The sequence below is a fragment of the Microtus oregoni genome, unplaced genomic scaffold, assembly GCF_018167655.1.
Source record: "Microtus oregoni isolate MIOR12 unplaced genomic scaffold, Mior012 000002F_ref0000024, whole genome shotgun sequence".
Lineage (NCBI taxonomy): Eukaryota > Metazoa > Chordata > Mammalia > Rodentia > Cricetidae > Microtus > Microtus oregoni.
The window spans coordinates 74,341,734-74,366,944 of NW_024543061.1; the positions used below are offsets into that span (position 1 = coordinate 74,341,734).

The 25,211-nt window shown below is 47.3% G+C and overlaps 1 protein-coding gene across 1 annotated transcript; it reads right to left on the reverse strand.

The window, feature by feature from the left end:
• On the reverse strand, positions 1-23,751 carry Hebp1 (heme binding protein 1). Its single transcript, XM_041639372.1, has 4 exons — positions 23,570-23,751; positions 15,586-15,724; positions 13,370-13,550; positions 1-537 (listed from the first exon to the last, which is right to left on the reverse strand). The coding sequence occupies exons 1-4, from the start codon at positions 23,645-23,647 to the stop codon at positions 363-365; spliced, it is 573 nt and encodes a 190-aa protein (XP_041495306.1). The 5' UTR covers positions 23,648-23,751; the 3' UTR covers positions 1-362.
• Positions 23,752-25,211: the final 1,460 nt, after the last annotated feature.

A 25,211-nucleotide genomic window follows, 5' to 3' on the forward strand; every position in this document is an offset into this window, starting at 1 on the left:
TTAAGTCAAAGATTTATATTTTTTGGTTTCTTTCTAGATAAGTACATAGACGAATCATAGGTGAAAGCCCATGCATAGATCACATGTTCCCTCACTAACAAAAATACAAAGTTGATAACAATGTTTAAGAATCAGTTTTCAGTGACCCAGACAGCCGAGAAAATGATGCTGGGATCTTTCTGATCTGCCACGGAATTTTATCCCTCAACAAGAAGGATGCTGCCAATCTTGTCTTGTTTTAGAAAACCGACAGGGAGGGAATTTGAAGAAAAGCTGGAACTGGAGAAGCACTGCCCCCTGTTGACCCCAAGTCAGGGGACAGAGTGGCACGTCTCCAGGACGTTCTCAGTTCAGAGGGCGACTCATGTCTTCACTAGCCAGACCTCATTACGACGTCCATAGGGCTTCATGGGAGGATCATATCCAGTGCAGTAGTAAACGTCGCCCTGGTAGGTGGCTGGCGTGCCCTCCAGGGCGGTACGGAGCTGGGTGGCGTGAGCGATGTAGTCTGCTTCCTTGGCATAACCACCGAATTGTCTGGAAATAGGAGAGCAAGGGCTGGTGAGAAAGGACATGATCGTGCAGGGAAGGCCAGTCGTTTAGGTCGAGAAGACACGGCCGTGGTTAGGTTAAGCAAGCTAGATAGGCGAGACTAGCGGGGTCCGGTTCACCTCATCTATGAACACCCAAAGACTGTTGTTCTCAAGTTATGCATGTTGCATGCAGCATTGCAACTAAAACCAGTAACCCAGAGAATGAAATGCAGCTAAATGAGTCCCCTTAGGGGAGGCTGACAGTCTCAGGGCCTGTCACCCTCTTCTCTGGCTCCCTCTGCTGCCTCAGCTGCTTCTCTTCTTAGCCTGTCACCAGCAGGAAGGGACACCTAGGAGGAGCCATGGTGGTGCTGCCGTGGCAGGGGTAGCAGTTGTATGTCTTCTAAAGCAGGGCAGCTGTCACGATGGAGCACATCCTAACGGAGACAAACAGTGTCTTCATTAGATGCTCACCAAGGTTGGGACCCTAGGGTGTCTTGGGAGGGACCCATGCCAGCTTTACACACTTTGACAACGAAGAAACCTCTTCTGCCCACCCCCCCCCCTTTTTTTTTTTGCAAAATTACGAAAACTTCCTTTTCTAGGAAGTAAAGAGACTCCCCACGGATGGGGCTACTTCTCTTGGTGGCAGAAACGGGGACTAGAGGAGCCGTCCCTTTCGGGGTGAGGTGCTTCCTTATGACACTGCCTCCACACCAAAACCCATCCCGCAGCCAGCTCTAAATATATCATTCTACATCTGGGTTACACTACCTTCTTTATTAGAGTCGAATACACCCGCATTGCTAATGAGCTTTGTGACTCAAAATCTGACTTCGCACCAGGCCAAGACGAGGCCAAATGGTACATTATTTTTGGTGGGGTTCTTTGAATCATGCTTGGCTCTTTTACGAGTGGTTAGTCACACTCAGCAAGCATTCTGCCTGTTGATTACAGGGTCACTCAGGACTTCCTCTGTGAGGCATTGCTCATCTTAAGGGCCAAACAACAGCCAGCGAATATTGGAGACGAAGCCAGTTTCAATTGATTGCAACTTGGTTCTTCATGAAAACTTATGGCAGGGCAGGAGGCAGATGAAGACAGCTGAGTTCTGCTTCACTGGGACTTGCCGAGGAGGAAATTGGATTAGCAGAAAGAAGATAAGTTTCTAGGGCTTTTTTAGCAATAAAGGCCCATGGGCGAGGTGCTGGAGTTTTGTAATGTCTGTGTTTAAGGACTGCCCGTGTGAAAGTGAGGGTCTAGTAATAGGAACATGAGCAGAAGGCTTCCCACAACCTCGACTTAGGCCTCGATATGAAACTGTTCCGTGAAAACGGATAACTCATGTTCTCTCAACTACCAATTCTGGGTGGGTTGGCACGATGGCTCAGAGGTTAAAAGTACCTGTTGCTCTCGCAGAGGACCTGAGTTCAGTTCCCAGCACCCACACAACACAGCAGCTCACAACTGCCTATAACCCCAGCTCCAGGCAATCCAATGCCCTTTTCTGGTCTCTGAAGACACAAAACCACATACAGATGCACACAGACATGCTTAATTAAATGTGAGATAAAATCTTAAAAAACAAAAACAGCGCTGGGCAGTGGTGGCGCATGCCTTTAATCCCAACACTCAGGAGGCAGAGGCAGGTGGATCTCTGTGAGTTCGAGGCCAGGCTGGTCTATAGAGTGAGTTCCAGGATAGGCTCCAAAGCTACAGAGAAATCCTGTCTCAAAAAACACAAAACAAAACAAAAACAAATAAATAAACAAACAAAAAAAAAACAGCACTAAAGAACTGATTTTGGAAAGGTCTAGAAGTATTGTTCTTAAATGTGCCTTCATCAGCCGAAGGCAAAATGGCTGCACGCCTGCTCCAATCCTACCCCAGCCACATTCCAGCTCCCAGTCAAAGTCAAATCCTTTAGTATCTCGACTGTTTGAGTCCTTTGTTAAGTCAGGATGGTGACAGTGCCAATCTTGAGAGGCTATCAGGGAACTGAAGTGAGGAGAAAAGACTGGGGTCTGCCCAGTGGAGTGCTAGGGGGTACAAGTATAATAGCTGTCTCTGGCCGTCTATGAGGTGTGTATTCCAGGTCTCCGCAAAGATATTAAAATCTGTAGTTACTCAAGTCACTTATGTAAAAGGCACAGTATCTGGATATGGCCCATGGGATCCTCTCATATGCTTGTGTGAGTGTGTGTGCATGCATGCGTGTGTGTGCAGGTATGATGTGTGAAGGAGGATATGTGTATGTACGCTACAGCACAGGTGGAGAGAAGGCGACAACCTTAGGCAGTTTTCTCTTTCTGTGGTGGGGCTCGGGGCTCAAACTCAGATCTCCAGGCTTGCATGGCAAACACTTTCCCCAGTGAGTGCTGGCCCCTCTCATGCCCTTCAAATAATTTTTGGATTACGGGCCATACCTCGTGCAATGGAAATGCTCTATAAATAGCTATTACAATGCATTTTTTAAGGGAATAATGATGAGGGGAAAAAGGTTTGTGGGGCCAGTGAATGGCTCATTTGGTAAAAATACTTGCCAACCAAGACTGATAACCAGGGGATCCCCAGGATCCACGTGGTCAAAGAGAACCAACTCCTGCCAAGTCATTCTCTGACATCCATATGTTCACCATGGCATGCACTCATTTACGTACGCACACAAGCACCACCACCAACCACCACCAGCAGCTGTCCCAAAGTGTTTTGTAAAATGTTTATATATGTTTGTTACAGGTGCGGATTACAAGTATTTTTCCACACAGATCTGTGTTGGGTCAAGCAGATAGACGAATATTCATGTGGTAATTTCTTAAAATTAAAAAAAAAAAGAAGAAAGAAACAGGTGGATATCTGGGAGTTGGAGGACAGGCTCCAAAAAGCTACAAAGAAACCCTGTCTCGAAAAATAAAACAAAACAAAAAAGTCTATTTACTTATTATTTATTTATTTATTTACTTAAGGTGTGTGTGTGTGTGTGTGTGTGTGTATGTGTGTATGTGTGTGGTGCATGTTGCACAGCATGGTGCCATGCTGTGGCGGAGACCGAGAACAACTTGTGCAGGTCGTTTCTTTGTTTTCACAGTGTGGATCTGGAGAATTAAGCTCCGCTGTCAGCCTTGTGGGCCAACACCGTTACCAGCAGAGCCATCTCAACAGCCCTCACGTAGCTCTTCCTAACTATTTTAATGTCTATCCGTCACCGTCACCGTGTGACAGCTAAATTTGGTCAGCTTGACTGGGTTTGGAATCACCCAGGGGACACACCTCAGGGTGTGCCTGTAAGAATGTTTCCAGCGTCTGCTTCTTGAATATTATAACCTTCTTCAGGCGATGAAGGGAGACTGAGACAGAGACCCACATTGGAGCACCGGACTGAAATCTCAAGTTCCAAATCAGGAGCAGATGGAGAGAGAGCACGAGCAAGGAACTCAGGACCGCGAGGGGTGCACCCACACACTGAGACAATGGGGATGTTCTTTCGGGAACTCACCAAGGCCAGCTGGTCTGGGTCTGAAAAAGCATGGGATAAAACCGGACTCGCTGAACATAGCGGACAATGAGGACTACTGAGAACTCAAGAACAATGGCAATGGGTTTTTGATCCTACTGCACGTACTGGCTTTGTGGGAGCCTAGGCAGTTTGGATGCTCACCTTACAAGACCTGGATGGAGGTGGGTGATCCTTGGACTTCCCACAGGGCAGGGAACCCTGATTGCTCTTTGGGCTGACGAGGGAGGAGGACTTGACCCGGGGGAGGGGGAGGGAAATGGGAGGCGGTGGCGGGGAGGAGGCAGAAATCTTTAATAAAATAATTAATAAATTAAAAAAAAAGAATGTTTTCAGCGACGTTTAACAGAGAAAAGAACGAGCATGCGCAGTGTGGCCTCACAGACTGAATGCAAAGGAAGAAAAGAGAAAGTGGGCTGAGCATCCACGGCGCCCATTACCCTCCGCTTGATGGATGCGCTGTGCCATTTGCCTCATAGTCCTGCCTCCAGCTTCTCTGCCATGACGGGCGGCATTCCCTCTCAAACCCAGCCTCTGAGGACCTTCCTCCCTTAAGCTGCTCTTTGTCAGGTTTTTTGTCGTAGCAACAAGGAAGCTAACAGCACACTGAAATCGTAGACAGGACAAAGAACTGGAGTCAGACAGGCTCACTGGGAAAGCGATGGAGCTGGTAGCAGAAGCACAGGCGTCTCCACACAGGAGGTACTGGCTACAGTCACAGCGAGGAGAGCTCAAAAATGGTTCTCAGGGGCCCAGGGACCTCAGTGGTGACTACAGGAACAGGACCTGACAAAGGACTCTTGGGAGGGCGACAAAGGGAATGCCATCACTCAGGAATTTATTAAGTTCACTCCTGAAAGCTCCCGGCTTCTTTAACATTTGTTCCTGGGAAAAACATGATGCTTGGAATAAAAATAAAATTTTCCTCTGGCTTCACCATGGAAACGACTAGAAAACAAACATCGCTGGGAGGGTCACAGAGACACGGGCATGTGCTCTCTTCTCTGCCCATTTTACCAACGCACTCTGGCGCCATCCCAGAAAGATACAAACAAACCAGACAGCGGACTCCACCCAGGACCACAGCCCCTCACATGGAGGAGGCCCAGCACTGGCCCCTCACACGGAGCCCGTCACCACCACCAACCACCTCATTCCTGCTGGTCTCACAGGATGACAGCTGCGTGTCCACAGCACTCCAGATGCATCAGCGCACTCAAATGTGCACTAAGGAATGCTCGTAAAGTACTTTGAGTTCCCAAAAGGAAATAAAGTGCTCCCATTGTTTCTGTAAGCCTGTTAATAAGTTTCTAACTCCTTGTCTTCAAAGAAGCTGTCCTCTGGGGCGCTGTATTTTATCTCGCCCAATGTTAGAATAGAGACTACGGTTACCATGGAAGCAAAAGACACAGACACACAGATACACACACACACACACACACACACACACACACACACACTTCCAGAAACAAGGGACTAACTAAATAGACTAGGGAAGTTAGGAGGTGGTTAAGAGGCAGACTTTCAGTCAGTCAAAGAGGGCAATTCGCCCACCATGTTATCTCTCTGAGGTCTGTGATGCTAACATTCAGTTTAGCACCACAGGGAAGGAGAAAAATGGAATGACGATGGGATTGACCATCTAGTGTTGTCTAAACCTTTAACAGGAGGTCAACAGCAGCTGGCAGAGTTGGCTGCTGTCCTTCCTCTTCCACTGTCACTGTGACAAACAGTGACCCAGAGCAACTCGGGGGAGAAAAGTGTTTCTTTGGCTTAACTTCCACATCACAGTCCACTGAGGGAACTCAGGATGGGAATCTGGAGGCAGGGACTGAAGCAGAGGTCACAGAGGAACCCTCTTTACTGGCTTGCCACCTGTGGCTTACTCAACCTGCTTTCTTATAGCACCAAGCACCACCAGCCCAGGGCTGGCACCTCCCACAGTGGGCTGTGCCCGCCCATATCGATCATTAATCAATAGAAGGCCCCAAAACAAAACAAAAACCTCCCGACAGCCCAATATAATGGAGGTAATTTCTCAGTTGAGATTCCCTCTTCCCAGGTGGCTAGTTTTATGTCAATTTGACACAAACAAGGGTCCTCTGAGGAGAGCAAGCCTGTAGGTCCTTTTCTCAATTGGCGATTGATGGGAGAGGGCCCAGTCCATTGTGGATGAGGCCACCCCCTGGGCTGCTGGCTCTGGGTTCTATAAGGAAGCAGACTGAGTGAGCCATGAAGAGCGAGCCAATCACTCCTCCATGGCCTCTGCATCAGCTTCTGCCTCCAGGTTCCTGCCCTGTGTGAGTCCCTGTCCTGACTTCATTCAGTGATAAACAGCAATGTGGACTCGTAAGCCACATAAGCCCTTCCCTCCCCAAGTTGTTTTCAGGTATGGTGTTTCATCAGAGCAACGAAGACACCACGTGACTCTAGATTGTGCCACGTTGACAAAAACTAAGCAGCCCAGCGCTGTATGCCACAGCTATGCACCAGGCATGAAGAATAGTAGCAGAGTAACTGCATCTCTCGATTCCGTAACGAGGAGGGCATTTCTCTCAAGCAGATGGACAAGCACTAACTGGGTGGACGCTCAAGCAGATGGACAAGCATTGACTGCATGGACGCTCAAGCAGACGGACAAGCCCTGACTGCGTGGACACTCAAGCAGGCGAACAAGCCCTGACTGCGTGGACGCTCAAGCAGGCGAACAAGCCCTGACTGCGTGGACACTCAAGCAGACAGACAAGGCCTGACTATATGGATGCTCAAGCAGACGGACAAGCCCTGACTGCGTGGACACTCAAGCAGGCGAACAAGCCCTGACTGTGTGAATGCTCAAGCAGGCGAACAAGCCCTGACTGTGTGGACGCTCAAGCAGATGGACAAGCCCTGACTGCGTGGACACTCAAGCAGGCGAACAAGCCCTGACTGCGTGGAACATCCCTGAGCACAAAGCCCAGGTGGAGCACGGCAGCTGAAGAGCTCTGTGGCCCCCTGGCCACCAGCTTTAACTGTTCGGTCAGATTATAAGGGCAGATGGGAACACAACCTAACGGGTGATGTGTGGACATTTACATATATGATCTTATCTCATCCTTACAGTGGGCTAGGCATTCTTACATCTGTTCTACAGACATGGAAACCATGAGTCATATGCCATCAATTCTAAGTTCATGGCTGCTGAGTGAACTGGGGCTGTAACGTTGGTCACCTGACAATGAACCCCTGGTTTCCAGCTTCCCCTCTCTTCTTTATTGTTTGCAGAGTAGGGAAGCAAATTAAAAATCATGCTCACAATGCTCTCCATCACTGAGTCTCACCCCTTGCCCTTCCAACTTCTTCTATTCACACAAACACACATATACATGTATACACACACACACCCCACACCCATATATATATATATATATATATATATATATATATATATATATTCAGTTATGGTGGTGCATACTTTTAATCCCTGAAGATCTCTTGTGAGTTCCGGGTCAGCCTGGTCTATCTACATAGTGAGCTCCAGGATAGCCAGGGCCAGGGTTACATGGTAAGACTCTGTCTCAGACAAAGACTTAAAAGTATTCAGGCAGTATTACATTTCTTCCTAAGGCATTTTATTTATCTAGAAAGTCCTGTTAATTAATGTATGATCTCTCTGAAGACACCTCTTTACAAGACTGTAGGAAAAGAATTTAGTCACCAGACGGCATTATGGAAATAGTACTTCTGATTAGAAATAGCCCTGTTGCTTTGTCTTATCAACCTTGCTTTCAGCTGAATCAGAGAGTGACACACAGTGCTGGAAATGCACATTTGATTTGTGGTGACACCATGTGGCCAACCTAGGAACAATCCTACAATAAATTAGAATTCTATGTTCAGTTATAACACATTCATTCATGGAGCAAGGCTAAATCAGTGCAGTATTTGGCACTTTTCAATTTTATTTTGGTTTGTTTGAGGCAAGGTTTTACTATGTACCCTGGGCTAGCGTCAAACTGCCTCCCAAGTGATGGGGTTATAGATATGTGCTGCCTTCATGTGTTTAGATTTCATAGACTTCCATAGACCTGGCTCAACTCTTCCTCCCCTATCCCAATTTTCCCCTTCCCCTCTCTCTTTCTTTCTCTTCCTTCCTTCCTTCTGGTATGGGAAGTCCTTCTGTATATTTTATTGGTTAATGAATAAAGAAGATGCTTGGAACTATAGACAAGGCAGAATAGAGCTAGGTGGGAAAATTAAACTGAATGCTGGGAGAAAGTAGGCGGAATCAGAGAGACACCATGTAGCCACTAAAGGGGAAAGATTCCCGCAGGAGTTTGATGGAAACTTGCCGGTAGGCCATGACCTCATAATGATGCATAGATGGATAGAGATGGGTTAATATAAGATATAAGAGCTAGCTAGAAATATGCCTAAGTGATTGGCCAAGCAGTGTTTTAATTAATACGGTTTTTGTGTGATTATTTTGGGTCCAGGTGGTCGGAATGAACAGTCTCCGCTAACATCCTCCCTTCCATGGATTAACTTTGTATGTGTATTGGGTACAGTGTGTGCTCATGTGTGCATATACTGGTGTGCGTGCACATATGTGTGAAGATCAGTGGTTAGCACTGGGTATCTTCCTTACTCGTCTCCACCTTATTTTTTAAAATGTCCCTCACTGGACCTGGAGCTCACCGGTTCTGCTAGAGCCGCTGGCCAGGGAGCACCAGAGCTCTCTCCATCTCTGCCTCCCCAGCACTGGAATAGAAATGTGTGTTGTTGCCCCAGGCTTTTTCTCCATCGCATAAGTGCCAGAGATCCAAACTCAGGTCCTCTGGCTTACACGGCAAGCAATGTCATCAACCAGCCCAGCTCTCCAGCTCTGAGTTGACCCTTTAATATTGATTTATTTGTGCACACATGTGTGCTGTGTGTGCGCATGCATGTTTACACATGCCATTGTGCCGTATGGAGGCCAGAGGACAACTCTGGGGAGCTGATACTCTCCTTCCACTTTTTGAGCTTAGGGTTTCCTGTCTCTGCTGCTTCACCGCATGGCTAGCTGGGCTATGGCTTCCAGATGGTTCTGTTTCCACCTCCCATCTCGCCATAGGGGTGCTGTGCTTGCAGGTGCATGACACTGCATCTGTGCTTTCATGTGGGTTCTGGGGACTGAACTTAGGTTAGTAGGTTGTGTGGCTGTTCGGACCCACAGAGCAATCTCCCTGGTCCTAATCTATCCTTTGCCTAAATGCCCTTTTCCATCCTAAGGAACCAAGTTCCTTAGAGGGTGGTTAACTCTTGCTTGAGAGCAGAAAACAGTAAGATGTGCTTGAAAGCAAGGAAGATGCTGAGAGGTGTGTCGAAAGGACAACGTAGTGAGTTCAAGGCCAGTGTGGGATCCTAAGACCCAGACTCACAAAGAGAGGGAGGGGCTGGAAATAGCTCACTGGTAAAAGTGCTTGCATGAGATCCTGAGTGAATCTGCAGTCCTGTCGATAAAAGCCAGGCACATAGTGAGAACACCTGTAATATCAGCGCTCTCCTGGGGTGACAGGAAGTGGAGACAGGTGGCCTGGTTTGGTAGTAGAAAAGGAGCAGAGTCTGTCTGAAACAAAGCGTACACCAAGGATCAAGACCCAAGTTCTCCTCTGACCTTCACATCCTCTCCACAGCATACCCACGCCTGCGTTTATACCCACAACAAATAAATAGATTCTTTTCAAAAAGTCTAGAAGGAAAAATGAAAAACAACAAAGAATGAGTACAAAGTAGTGCAAAGCATCCAGCATGTCTAAAGTTGTAGGTTTCTGTGTATGGCGGAAACAAAAACAAACCATCAACAGAGAGGAAGATCTCTGCCTTTGGAAGACATCAATGAAAGAAATCATCATTCTAAAAACTAGCAAAGGAGGAGAAGGTGACAGCCATGCATCCTGATCTTTCTATATGACCCTGCCTTTGTAGAACCAAACAAGGGAAGAGGGGAGACTTGTCTTTGTTGAGGTACGCCAGCTGATAAACGAAGGTGCAAATAGAGGACATTATTTGGTAAGCTCCAATAGGACAGGCACCTAAGTGGGGACATCCGTGGCCTACCAGACAACTCCACAGGAACAGGGGTTAGTGGACACAGGAGCCCCTACCAGGGCTCGGCACCTAGAGGCACAGGAGTCCCTACCAGAGCTGAGCACCTAGAGACACAGGAGCCCCTACCAGGGCTCAGCACCTAGAGACACAGGAGCCCCTACCAGGGCTCAGCACCTAGAGACACAGGAGCCCCTACCAGGGTTCCACACCTAGAGACACAGGAGTCCCTACCAAGGCTTGGCATCTAGAGACACAGGAGTCCCTACCAGAGCCAAACTCCTAAGAAATACTTGGGCTCCAAACTCGCCCTCAGTCTAAATGGATCTCTAGTACCACATACCAGTCTCCAGGCAGCACAGGACAAAGGGACGTGTTTAAATGTCACATAAATGCAAGCTGCAAGACTGAGACATTTGGGAAACAGCAAGGCCAGTGATCCACCAACCACAAGAACAAATGAATGCGTCTTGTGGTGTGGAGAATTAGAGATTGAAAAAGCTTGAAGATGGACTGACCAACGCCAGATGGCTCAGCAGATAAAGTACTTGCCGTACAAACCTAATGACTTGAGTTTGATCCCCCAAACTGGCAATGGAAGGAGAGAACTGACTACCAAGATTGTTCTCTGACCTCCAATGCACGTACGAACACGCATCACACATACACAATAAAAAAATTAACTGACTAATGGCAAAGCAGTCATGGGTTCAAGTAAACCTTGAAAATGAACTATAAGATGATGGGAGAGTCAGGCATGGTCATGTATGCCTGTAATCCCAGAACTCGAGGCCTGCTTGGAATGCGTTAAGAGACCCTGACTCAAGCACCCAAATAAGTAAGTAAATTAATAAACAAAGATCTAGATAAATAACTAGTTTATATTATTAGAAATGAACAAATTACTGTTAACATTTAGAAGTAGTATGGTATTATGATTGTACTTTTTAAAAGAAAATCCAGTAGTTCCATTAAACTATTTATGGGTGAAATCATATAATGCCTGGAATTACTCAAAAAAGTAGTTCAGGGTATTCTGCCTGTCATCATAAGATAGGAAACTGACCCCGGGTTCACTGTCCATGCGAATGACAGGTACAAATGCTTTCACTATCTTTTGCTCTTTGCCTCTTATAGGTGGCTGGGGATGCTCCTCAGTAGTAGAGCATGCTTAGGATGAAAATTTCCATAAAATATTTAGCAATTATATCAACAAAATATATTATAACATATATTTTATTTAATATAAAATAACAAAAGCAATTATACTGTGGTAGTTTGGGTGCAAATGTCAGCTCGAGTATTTGAACACTTGGTCCCCAGCTGGTGGGGCTGTCTGGGGAGATTATGAACCTTTGCAGGAGGAAAGATGTCAGGAGATGTGAGCTCTAAGAGTCTTACTCCATTCGCTTTCCTTTCTGTTTTGTGTTTCCTGTTGGGTTGCGATCTCTCAGCTTCTAGCTCGGGCCTCCTGCTCCCATGCACCAGCCACCATGATGGACTCTCCCTCTGGAGCCGTAAGACAAAATAAACTCTAGCTACAGGATTTTATCACGACAACAGAACAGTAACTATGACAGCACCAACCCATTATTCTGAGTCTGGATGGACAAATGGTTAGAGCTTAGCCGCATCCGCAACTGTGGCCACCACGGCTGAAGATGCTTGTCTTCCTCTGTACGTGGCTAGGTACCTGTCACCTGGGATTTTTAACAAATGGGGGTCACCAACCACTTAGAAGAGACTTGGCTTCTGAGAGAGGCCTGGACCAAAGGGCAAAAGGCATGTGCTGGGGCTGGGGTGAGCGGGGAACTGGCCCAGTTGTGCCAATCTTCAGGTAATTACTAGATAAAGAATAATAGGTCATAGCATTAAGTAACTTACAAATAGTGTTTTAGAGAGTATTAATAGGTGGCCTTTCACAGTAGCCCAGGATGTTGATTATATCAGCAGGGCTTAACCTATGGGGAAAACTAGGCCTTAATGAAGTTTAGTAACTTCTAAAGCAAAGTCTTGCTATTAACGCAGCAGAACTGAGAATCGTTCTACATAATAGCAGTTTATACTTTGCACCAGGTCACCTATCAAAGTGCAGGAAGGAGAACCGGCAAGACAGAGCGAGAATGACAGAGAGACCAGTAGACGTCTAGGGGACGAGATTTAAGGAGGCTCTTACTCTCAGAGCTCACCCTGCACTTGGGTGGCTGTAAGAGTAAGTGCTTCCTTAAATGTTTGTATCCTGGGTCCCTCAGTTACCTATCTCAGTCCTGACTCTGCTTAAGAGTTCACCCAGCCTCTGCGCAGAGGCAGGGAAGTCTGAATGAGGACTAGAGTAAAAAGAAACAGAACTCGAGGGTTCCATCGGCAGCAGCACAGCTGTGTATTCCACCTCTGACCTCTAGGGGGCTCTGTTCACCCAGCCAAAGACCTCAGAGAGCTGGTGCGCTCGCCGGCCTTCTAAGGAATAAGGGTGGGAAGGAAGTCCCACCCTCAGAGCAGGAATTGGAGCAGGGAAGCCTACAGGCCACTTTTGTATGGGGTGGGCTTGTAGTGGATAGAAACTCCGTGCAGGGAAGATCATTTATACGGCTAATTTTCAAAGTGGTCTTGAGCAGAACCCAACCCCCAGCCTATGGCTACTATTAAGGAAGATTTTGGTCTTCTGAACCTTATCAGGGGCCTGTTACACAGTGGGATTTCGACGAGCAGGGAGTCACCAGTTATCTGAAAGATTTGACTTGCAGGGCAGGCCATGTACCAGGCCCGGGGTGTGAGTAGCTCAGTGGTAGAGCACATGCTTAGCATGCACGGGGTAGTGGGTTCAATTCCCAGCACCAAGAAAACAAAGCAAAGTAAAACAAACAGAAGCCGGCAACGGTTTGCCCCCACTACTTCCTATAGTGAAGAAACATAACTGTGAGGGAGTCCCTGAAACAGAACCAGAAATACAAGAGAGTGGATGTGTCCTTTGCCTAGAGGACCACAGACCAGGAGCAATCAGGGGGGTGGCTGTTTAGCTCTGACAAACACTCCCTACCCTTCTACATTCAAAGGAAGTGCGGGGTGTAAATCCCCACTATTACATTCCAATTTATTTGTGAGCCCAAACTACGATTGATATATATATCCCTTGGTTTTTCTAAGACCCTGCTGTGGATAATGTAGGTAGGTATTCATCTTCAACAGCGAAAAGATTCAAGAAGAATCCGAGGCCGTCAAGCGTGGACGGGGATGCTAAGAACCCTCTCCTTACGTGGAATAGACGGTGATGCCCTCCCGCTCCTCGATCTTTACACTCTCATCACCCGGAACCGGTGGGCTGCTTTGAAACTGGTTCGGAATCCGGAACCAGACTTTCAGCTTCTTCTGTAGGGAGCCATCTTCATTGGGAAACACGGCAAAAGAGATAGGGACTGTCATGCCCATGCCAATTCCTAAAGGCATCAGAACACAGAGGGCAGCAGGCGTTAGATAGAGCCTCTATGAGCCATGGATATAATTTCTCTTCCACGGCATTTTTTTTAAACGAGCAACAAACATTTTAGGCAGTAAAAATATATAATTAGACTTGTGCAAATGTTTCATATAACTTTTATATCCTGGAGATAAGAGTATAATGGTGCTATTCATTTTTACGTGTTTGCATGTGTGCCTTCTGAGCGTGTGTATCACATTCATGTAAGTATCTGTGAAGGCCAGAGAGGGTACTGGGTCCCCAGAACTGGAGCTACAGATGACTGGGAGCCCTGTGGGTGCTGGGAGCTGAGCACTGGTTCTCTGCAAGTACAGCAAGTTCTCTTAGGTGCTGAGCCATCTCTCCAGCCTTTCCTTTGGCTGAGAGCTGAGTTTAGGTCCTCTGAGAGCAGTAATTCATCTTACACCAGTGCACCACCTCTCCAGCCCCCATGCTTGAGGAAACAAAAGACAAAAAACTATTTGGTGACACATAGCAAGACTGTAGATATGTCAGGATCTGCATATTTGAGAAAAATATAAAATATGGAAAAGGATGGGTAATACAACCTCCCTTGCAGGACAGAGTGTAACTGTTCAAAACAGGAGAATGTCTGAGTAAATTATGGACACGTAATGCCATCCATACAAGGCAACTATGAGAAATTGTGCTGAGAAGGCTGTTTAACCACAGAGCATGATTACAAAACAACAGGTAAAAGGGTCAAAATATGCAATAGTCGGAATATTCGGTTTATATTGAAAGGTCCCCTGAAAGGCCTGGTGTGGTGCCACAGGCCTATAATCCCAGCATTCCAGAGGAAAGATTACGTTCCAGGCAGCCCAAGTTACGTAGCAAGATCCTGACTCAAAATCCAGGAGCTGAGGATGCAGCTCAATGGTAGAACATTTGCTTAGCACACCCAAGGCCCTGGGTTCGGCCCCTAGCGCTTTGAAGCTCTAAAGAGACACAGAAATGTGTGAGCTAGAACGGCGGCGGAAATTAGCCATTGAGTTTTGTTTATACATATTAACAACCTAGACAGATACTTTAACAGTTAAGAGAAAAAAAATCTCCTTAACCTCTTACAGGGCATCTTAATTTTTAAAGCCTGCTTACTTTGTTCTAAGAAAATATTACCATGGTTAAAATAGTTCTGTACTATCTTTCTAACTACCAGCATGGGAAATACTCAAAAATCAAACCCAGTATCTCTATTTTCATGTTCTTTTAAAACCCATGACTAGTTTTCAGGGATTCTGCAGGGCTACCTAAGTCAGAAAGCTGCTTATGAGTCCAACAAGCTGATGTGGTATCACACGCCTCTCAGCACTGGGAAAGGAGAGGCAAGCGAATCTCCGTGAGTTCGAGATCCAGCCTGCTCTACATAGTCAGCTCTGGGACAGCCTCACTAGGTAAAGACCCTGCCGCAACCCCTAACCCCCAAGAAATAAGTAAAAATAAAACTAAAATTTACACTCCCATGGTGTACCTTACATAAACTTCAGCCCAATGACTAGAAATGGGGCTGGAGGAGGGGGCAGCCAGCCTGGATTGCTGTGTCTAAATGCCAGGAATGGCTTAAGAGTTCACAGACCTTCGACCACCAGAGCTGAGTCTGGGGCTGCCACACACACAGCTCACTGGGCCTTTGCAGCTAACAGCCTGAGGGCTGACGGGTTTCCAGCCTGGTGCTGACAGTTTCCAGTCAGATGACAGCCGTGCACAGAACCCAGCTTCCTATGGGTGTGCTCTGCCCACTCACCCACAGTGAACACGTAGTGTTAAAAAACACAGTAAAACAGACGAGTGAGCACCGCTCTGCACTTGGGAAGAACCACGAACTGAGTGACAGAGAACGTGTATATCTCGAAATGAGAGGCCAGCTGGGCTGACACCCAAGCGGTCTGATAGCAGAGCTTTGGAATAGGCAGTCACAGGTGTCTATAGTCACCCCTGGCATTTCCTTGGCTGACACGAGCTCACACAGAGCCCCGTCCCTCTGGGGTGCTCACCCTTGTCATTGGTGCCACCCACATACTTCATGATCTTGGGCATTGCTTCCCGGAGAGCCTCATCCACAGGCTTGTCTGTCACTTCCACGGTAGCGAACTTCCCTCCTTCACAGGCCCTCTCCTCATAGGAGACGTCTTCCTAGAGATCCAGGAGACACCGTGATGAGAACAGAGATCGAAGCAGCGAGAGACTCCTCAGAGTGGGTACGGTGGCCGTGTAGACGGAGTCGAAATGAAGTACCATGAGATCCTGGAACTCTCTATAGACCAGGCTGGCCTCAAACTCAGAAACACAGAATTAAAGGCATGTGCCCTATGCCCGGCTGATTCTGAGGTTTTTTACAAATGTAGATTATCAAAAGTTATTAAAAAATCTTACAGGAAGGGCTAGCGCGTGCCTGTAATGGCAGCACTTGGGAGGCAGAGACAGAATAAGAGTTCAGGGTTATTCTCAGCTACCTAACAAGATGAAGGTCAACCTGGGCTACATGATAGGCTGTCTCAAAGCAAACCCATGACCACCAAACAACAAATAAATTTTATGATTGATATTCTGAGGTTGCTAGAGAAGCTATTGAATCTTAGAATACTGGAGACAACACAAAAGTGAAACACCAAGAGATTGAAAAGGTTTTGGAGACTAAAAAAGGAGAAAGAAACAAAGAAAAATGGGGTGCTGGAGAGGTAGCTCAGAGTGAAGACAGTGTGCTGTTCTTGCAGAGGACTCAAGTTTAGATCTCAGCACCCATGTTGGGCAGCTCACACTGTTTGTAATTACAGGTCCAGGGTAAAGAAGTATGTATGTTCTTTCATAGCTTCTAGACTCAATACCAGCCCCTGACTCCGCTTTGTTTATTTTGGTGTTAAGAGAGAGTGAGCCCAGGGCTGTGCGTGCATGTGTGCATGTGTACATGCATGTGTGCGTGCATGCTTGTGTCAAGCTTTACCACTCAACTAGACACTGCCCCATCTTCCTTTTCTTTCTTTTCTCTAGTTGTGTTTATTTCTTTTGGAGCTGGGGATGGAACCCAAGAAAATGTAGCCATAAAATTTGTGGCGTCCCATTAGTGTTGCCATGTGACTGAAGGAGTGAGGTCCCCTCTTGGGGTTCTTACACTCATTAACAAAAGAATTCAAAAGAAAGCCTATCAGCCTTTAAAAGACAAACCCGGGGCAGGCAAGCTGTGAATCTTGGCAGCAGTCTGACGGAGGGAGATGGAGCAGAGAAAGGAGAAAGAGCCATGCCATTTGACTTAAGCGCACATGGAGGCCATACTGGTTGTGGGATAATCTTTTCGTACACTGTGAAGACGTGTCTTTGCCAAGGCACCTTTTGATTGGTTTAATAAAGAACTGAATGGCCAATAGCTAGGCAGGAGAGAATAGGCGGGACTTCCAGGGAGAAAGAGAAACTGGAGATGAATGTCGGCTTGTGAGAGAGGCCATCGAGATGGGGAGTAAGTAGGCCGTAGAGAATGGAAAAGAGGTGAAAGCTATGTGTCAGAATGTAGATCAATAAAAATGGGTTCATTTAAGTTATAAAAGCTAGTTAGAAACACGCCTAAGCTAAAGCCAAGCTTTCATAATTAATAATAAGTCTTCATGTCATTATTTGGGGGGTGGTGATCCCCACAAGAAAGCCTGGTGAGAAACCTTACTACACATCCACACAGTGGGGGGGGGGGCTTTGGAGAGAGTGAGGCTGAAGTGAAGGGAAAGCCTGACTGGAAGAGAGACAGAGAAGTAACGAGAAAGGTGTGCCTGCCTGCCTGCCTGCCTCCCTTCCTCCCTGCTTGCCTCCCTCCCTCCCTTCCTTCCTTTCTCCCTCCCTCCCTGCTTGCCTCCCTCCCTTCCTTTCTCCCTCCCTCCCTCCCTTCTTCCCTTCCTTCTTCCCTCCCTCAATCCCTCCCTCCCTCCCTCCCTCCCTCCCTCCCTTCCTCTCTCCCTCCCTTCTTTCCTTAATTTTTTGAGACAGGGTTTCTCTGTGCAACAGCACAGCCCTGGCTGTCCTGGAACTCCCTCTGTAAACCACCTGTATCTGTCTCCCAAGTGACAGGATTAAGAGCGTGTGCCACCACCACCAAGCTGAAAGTTGTGCTTTTCTGAGTAAACCAGAAAAGTAGGCAGGCCTGACTATAGCTCTGTTTGCTGCTAAAGGCTGGGATTCTGGACAGGAAAAGTGTGCTATAATCTCATTAAAAGGGTAAGTATTCCTCCGTTCTCTTCAGCGTGGTTTATGGCAAACCTGCCTTCCTGAGGGTGATCCCTTGGTTTCTTGGGGGACTAGCTTGAGCAGCTGCATGAGCTCTGAAGAGAGGAGACAGTGGCATGCCTCTATCCAGGGCAGATGCCATTCTTCGGGTTGGAAGGGCAACAGCTTTCCCGCAATGGGCCTTCAATGCTGTCCTACCATGGAGCTGCATTCCCAGCCTCCCCAGCTCACCCTGCACACTGCAGTCTCTCTTCCCACACAAAGCCTCTCTCCACCAAGGTCTGTCCTTTGTACCGAGCCTCTGTCCTATGGCCTTTAACCTCTCCCTGTGTTCAGACTCACGACAAACATGCAGCTCTCCTGTGCCTTGTCCCCTTCACCTTGCCTTGTGACATCTTTCTGTGATAAAATGCTGTGTTCCTGGACATCCAGGAAGTCAGTATTGCTCAAACTTTATTTGTGTTTGTTCTTCAAACTTTTAAAAAATTTTACAATCCACAAAAGAAAACTGTTTCTACATCAGCCTTTATCATGAACACACACGTGGCTGAACCAATGTTCTGCAAAAACAACACTTCACCCATAGCGACGGGGTACAATGTGACTCCTTCAAGTCTTTTCCCTTCTACTCGGGTTGGGTGAAGTTTATCTCAGGGCACTAAAAGTAAAGTTGGTCTGTCTTGGTTTTGCTGTCTGGCAATGAGACACTGCTGTAGTCGAAAAATAAAGTCTTCGTGGAGAAGAGCTAAACCACACAACTTTACATGATGCAAATCCCTGGGTCTTTATTTGGTTAAAGGCTTTCTCCTTTAGTGATTAGGAAAATGGTACTCATGACTGAGGAACTGGCTGGTTAGGGTTATCAAACAGGGTTTCCTGTATCATGCCACACCAACGAGTCTCAACTGGAGAAGTGGCTTTGACTCCTAAGGCTCTAAGAGGGGAAAAGAGAATTTAGGTAGGACTGTGGGTTGTGAATGGTCTCTGTAGTTTGAATAAGTATATTTAATACTCTAACTTCATATTTGGAATGCAAAACCTATTTTTGTACAAATTAAAGGTGAGTAACAAGAACGAGGACAAGGAGACTTTATCTTAATTTTTTTTCTGAGGGGGTGGGGGTCTCACTATGTAGCCCTGACTGGCCTGAACTGGCTGTGCAGACTAGGCTGGTCTCAAATTCACAGAGACTCACATGCCCCTGCCTCCTGGTGCTGGTACTAAAGGCATGCACCACCATGCCCAGAGCCAGGAAAATTTCATGCACACTCTGAGTGTCCAGTTCAGAGACTGAGAGTATAACTCATGGGGAGAGTGCTTGCCTCATGTTTACAAAGCTGCGGTGGTATTTGCCTATAATTTTAGCACTGGGGACATAAGGGCAGGAGGAGCAGAAGTTTGAGTTCAAGGACAGCCTGGTCTATCTGAGATCTGTCTCAAAAGTAAATATTTCTCATAGCTTTACAGTTCATGGTGGCTGGTGTATCCATATTGCCATGGTCACCCATGCTCATGCAGGAAAGCCTATTTAAACTCAGTGGGGCAGACACACACACACACACACACACACACACACACACACACAGAGAGACATGAAAGCAAGAAGGGGTACTTTTGGAAAGAAGGCTGGGGGATGAGACAAGATAATAAGGAGTGTAAAAAACTAATATTGATTATATACATGTAGGAAATCATCAAAGAATTAAATAATAAAAGAAAGAAAGAAAACCCCTTCTTATGAGACGGGAACTGCATCAAAGCAGGAATCAAGAGGCAGCTAAACAGCCTTGACTCTGGGCCATCTCACCTAGTAACACCGGGGACCCCTATGAAGCTTCCAGCTAGTGAGACTGATATTTCCAAACAGCCTTCCAGGACTAACTCTGGGTGTACCCCGGCAGAGTTCATTCTCTAACACCCCTGTCCTCGTGAACCCTGCACCCCCTCATTCTGCTATTTGCCGTGTTTTAACGTTCGAAACTCAACCACGTGAATCACAGAGCTTCAGAACTGCAAACGGTTTCAAAGGTCACCTAACTGTATTTACCCAGTAGGAAATGAAGAATCAGACAGATTGGATTGCCCAAGAAGACCCAGTTGCTGAAAGGCGAAACAGGAAACAGAATTCTTCTCTGCACCCTCCGTTCTAGTGCTTGTCGAAGGACCCCAGGGGTGTGCGGACGCTCGCAGCATTCCGCTTCTCTTTGGTCAACGTGCATGTTATTGGGGTCAGACACTTGTATGTCTGGTGACAAATTTGGAACAAAGTTTCAGAATTCATTTTATTCAGTTAACTTCTGTAACAAGTGGGGCAGCTAAAGGCAAGAACTCACTGGAAAAAAGAGACAGCCGATTCTTTGGGCTTTCCTTCCTCCTTCTATGCAAATAATCAGCAGGCTCTGAGTATCTGCTAAGGACTGAACATTGCACTGGGTATCATCGTGCAAAAGGACCTGAATTCATTCACATTCTCTCTCTCTCCTTCCTTCCCTCACTCTCTCCCCTCGTGTGTGTGTGTGTGTGTGTGTGTGTGTGTGTGTAAACAAAGGGACAAGCTCAGAAATCATTTATCAGGATCCAACTACCTTTTTAAAATTTATGCTGGACAAGTAGTGGTGTAATAAGCCCAGCACTTGGAAGGCAGAGGCAGAAAGATCTGAGTTCAAGGCTAACCTGATTTACAGAGTGAGTTCCAGGACAGCCAAGGCTACACAGAAAAACCTCTGTCTTGGAAAAAACAAACAAAACACAAGATTGTTTATGTGTATGAGTGTTTGGCTGCATGAATAATGCATAAATGTATACCAGGTGCATCCCTGGTCCCCAGAGGTCAGAAGAGAGCATTAGAGCCCCTTAAACTGGAGTTACGAATGGTTGTGAAGTGAGTGCTGGAAACTGAACCAGGTCTTCTGCAAGAACAGTCACTGCTTTCAACCATTGAGCCACATCTCCAGATCCCTTGGTTGCTTTTGTTTTGAGACAGGTTCTCTTATTGACCTGGAAGTCAATACATATGCATAGGGGAGGTTAGTGCTTTAGTCTTCATTTTTAGAGGTATTGGGGAACAAGAGGTTAAGTGCCATGCCCAGGTCACAGTGGGAAGATGGTGGAGCCAGGACTCAGACCTAGGCTGTTGTCCTGCACGCCCTGCACGAATTCGCACAGGTTGGGTCAGAGGACACCGATCATTTGGTCGAACATTCTTATCAGTCCTGCTCCAAGCCTTCTCAGGACCCACCCAACTCAAACCAGTGGGCTCCCTGCTCCCTCCCTCCTCGAGCAATGGAGAACCTGATAAGGTCTGGCTGAAATCAGTCCCTAGCATGTGGACGGCTCAAAGTCACATGAGGCCCAGCCCACAGGGCCCTTTCCACCTGCCAGGGGTGTAGACAACCGATTGTGACCCAGACCCTGACTCTGTACGTCAAAGACAAAGCTTACAAGTCTCTTTGAATATTTAACAAAATGTCACAAAGGTAGCCTTAGGCTTCCCTTGCAACTGAAGAATCTGGGGCCTAGGGTGGCTAGAATGTTAAGTAACTTATTTATAATCCTCCTGTCTTCACGGCTGAGTGCTGGAATTGCAGCCAGGCACAGCCATGCCTGGCTTAGTTCAAGTCTTAACAACATCTTTTGAAGTTTCAATGAGATAACTATGCTATAAGTCGCTCGGCAGACACCTAGCACTGGGGTGTGAGCTGCCTGATGTAGATGCTAGGACTCGAACTCAGGTCCCCTGCAAGAGCGGTGCACAGTCTTAACCTCTGTGCCGTCTCTCCAGCCCCATAGTGTATATCTCTTATTTGCTTTTTAGCCACTGAAACAAAAGTTTCATGAGGGCAGAACTCCTGGGTGGATTCACCCTGTTGTTATATAGCTCCAGCTTGGAACTCACAATGTAGGCCAGGATGACCTCGAACTTGTGGCAATTCTCCTGCTTCCGCCTCCTGAGTTCTGGGTTTGCAGCTATGAGCCACCATATCCAGCATGGTTTTGTCTACTCTCTCTTTCTCTCTCTCTCTCCCTCTGTCCCTCCATCTGGCCCGCCCGCCCGCCCTCCCTCTCTTTCTTTCTTTCTTTCTTTCTTTCTTTCTTTCTTTCTTTCTAAGATGCCTGCCACACATAGTTAGCACACAAAAGAGTGTTATTTGTTAAAATAATTATTGTAAACTTGGGGATTTCTCACAGAGAACTTGGATATCTGGCTTTTCTTAACTTGACAATACTAGTCCTGAGAAGCTGCTTGGTGGTAAAGCATTCTTTTTCTTTGTTTTTTTTTTTTGTTTTTTTTTTGTTTTTTTTTTTTTTTTGAGACAGGGTTTCTCTGTATAACAGTCCTAGCTGTCCTGGAACTAGCCCTTGTAGACCAGGCTGGCCTCAAACTCACAGAGATCCGCCAGCCTCTGCCTCCCGAGTGCTGGGATTAAAGGTGTGCGCCACCACCACCTGGCTTCATAAAATATTCTTAACATGTTTCGGTGGCCACCAGGCCCTGTAATCTAACCAGCCGGTTCCGTTCATTTCCATTATCTGCCTGGCTGGTGAAGGCCTTTGAATGTCGGTCCCCCTGCGATCAGCCCTTCAACTGCCTGTTCCATCTACAGCTGGGGAAACTCTGAGAGATGGACAGATGCCTTGCTGGGCCTCTAGATAACTGAGTCTAGTCTAGAGGTGAGTTGTGAGCTTTTGTGTGAGGCTCACTGTGATATGTTCCAGAACTTGGTCCCCAAGTATACAAGCCTTTACCAAAATTGTTATAAAGAGAGATGGTACTGAGATAAAATACTTGTCAGGCCAAGGGCACAGGGCAGTGGTGAAACACTCAATCTGTAGCAAAAGGCTCTAGGTTTGATGCCCAATATCAACCAGTCAATAATCAAATAGAGTTTAAGGAAAACAATGCATGCGTGCAAGATTTTAACTGAGTACCCAGCTTCCAGTTTTCAAGAAAGCAGACTGTTGCCCACTTATGTGTTGAGGCAAACTAGACAGAACACGGTGATTTATATCTCCTCACTCACTCTACGCACCCAACACGAACAGTTCTATATCATGAACCATATAGCTCTGAACTTTTGAAAATACCCTTGACTGTGAACTGCCGTACAAGCTGCGCTGCACAGCCCAAGGAAGGTTGAAGATCCCCTCATGGCTCCCTAGCAGATCGGCCTGCTGCCCCCACCCCACCCCGCCCCGTACTCCCAACCTGCACAATACGTCTGCAACACAAACCTTTTCTATGCCTTCTGTATTTGGATTTTTTTTCTGTTTCTTTGTTTTTTCTCGCTACGATTTTTGTCAGTCGTTTCTGCAACCAAGAGTCTCTCGCGAACAAAATTGCTCAGAATGTAGCCAGGCGTGGTGGCTCACGCCTGTAACCCTAGAACACAGAAGGCTGAGGCAGGAATATTGCCACAGAGTTCAGGACCAGTCTGGGTTACACAGCCAGTGCCAGGCCAGCCTGTGACAGAATGGGTCTCTGTACTAAGAGGGGGGAAGTTCAAACAGTTTGGAATGCTTAAATGGACAAATGCATTCAACAGGCAGTGTCCCACTCTCCAAGATGGATCCTTTTCGCATCCTGCTCGGGCTGAGCCCTACAGCATTCTTCCCTCCTTCCCAGGGCCAGCGCCTGGCTGCGAAGTGCGGTGGCAGCAGGAACGCAGCTCGGTCACAGTCCCACCCACAGTTTCGCAACACCCCCTCCAGCCCCGGGCCAGGGTGGGGACGGCTGCGCAGTCCTCCAGTTCTAACGCCGTTCGGCGGGCCTACCTTGCCCCCGGTGCTCAGAACCTGCCAAGGCCACGTCTCCACGCTCCCGAACAGCGAGTTTCTGATCATGCCCAACATGGTGTCGCCCTAGGAGCTGGACGATTGCGCGGAAACTCCGTGGCCAAACAGGACAGCAGGGTCCACAGAGCGAGCGGCCAGTGAGTGCCCGAGAAGTCAAGGGACTGGGGCGGAGTTTCGGCAGTGCGGGGCGTGGCCGAGGCGGGGTCCCCACAGGCTCCACCCACACGAGCCTCTGCAATCTCTTGGGTGGAGCAGGGATCAGTGCCTGAAACACCTCATTCTATTCCAGATACACCTTCCCCCCCCCACCCCCTCTTTTTTTCGTGATAAGGTTTCTTTGTGTAGCTCTGGCTGTCCTGGAACTACGTTGGTCTGGAATTCACAGAGATCCATCTGCCTCCGCCTCCGGAGTGCTGGGATTAAAGGCTTGCGCCACCACTGTCCAGCAAGATATATTTTCTACTTTCCTTAGTCACCTTCTTCCTACCTCAATGCCTCACTCAGAGGATTAAAATAATCTGTTTGTTATTTTGTGACAGGGTCCACTATGCAGTCTAGGCTGGCCTCAGGATCCTCCTGCGTCAGCCTCTGGAGGGCTGGACTTGCAGTGTTCACTACCACCCCTGGTTTCACCATCTATGAGATGGAAAAAGGCACTCTTAACCAGTTCCTTACTGTTTTCCTTTTACCTTGTTTGTTTGGTTTGGGGGGCAGGGTTTCAGCCTGGAACTCACTCTGTAAATGGGGTGACTGCCAGCTCGGGCTGTCTTCCTGCCTTGTTTGTTTGGTTTGGGGGGCAGGGTTTCAGCCTGGAACTCACTCTGTAAATGGGGTGACTGCCAGCTCGGGCTGTCTTCCTGCCTCGGCTTCACCAGAGCCGAGGATTATGGGTGAGCACCACCATTTCCAGCTCTTAAGTGCTTTGTATCCCCTGAGAGCTAGCGTCCTAGGAAGTCCCAAAGGTGGGTTCTGGGAACTGACCTCAGATCTCTGTAAGAGCAGAGTGAGCTTTTCACCACTGGGTCATCTCTCCAGTCCCCGACATTGTGTTTGATCACAAGTTCCACATTCCTTGTCCCAACAACAGCTCATTCCGTCCCCTCATAACCTAGCTGATTTTTACCGCAGTTTCGTGAGTGCCTGTTTCTTGCCAAGTACTTTACAAATTTTATCTGTACTCACAGTATCACTCGCAGGTATACACGTGCACATATCCGACTTACAGAGGGGGAGGGAATGGGAGGAAGGTTGTGGATATGAGCAAATACAATGATGTACGCAAATGACATATGCAAAAATGTCACAATGAAACCTATTGTTCTAGACGCTCTCTGTTCTGGTTATTTTTTTTGTCAACTTGACAGAAGCTAGAGTTGTCTGGGAAGAGGAACCTCAGCTCAGAACATGTCTGCTTCAGACGGTCTGACAGCAAGTCTGGGAAGCTCTTTTTTGACTAACGTCTGATGTTGTGGGGCACATGCCACGGCGGGCAGTGTCATCCCTGGACAGGTGGCCCTGAGTTGTCTAAGAAAGAAGGTTGAAAGCTGGGCGGTGGAGGCGCAAGCCTTTAATCTCAGCACTCAGGAGGCAAAGGCGGGCGGATCTCACTAAGTTCAATTCC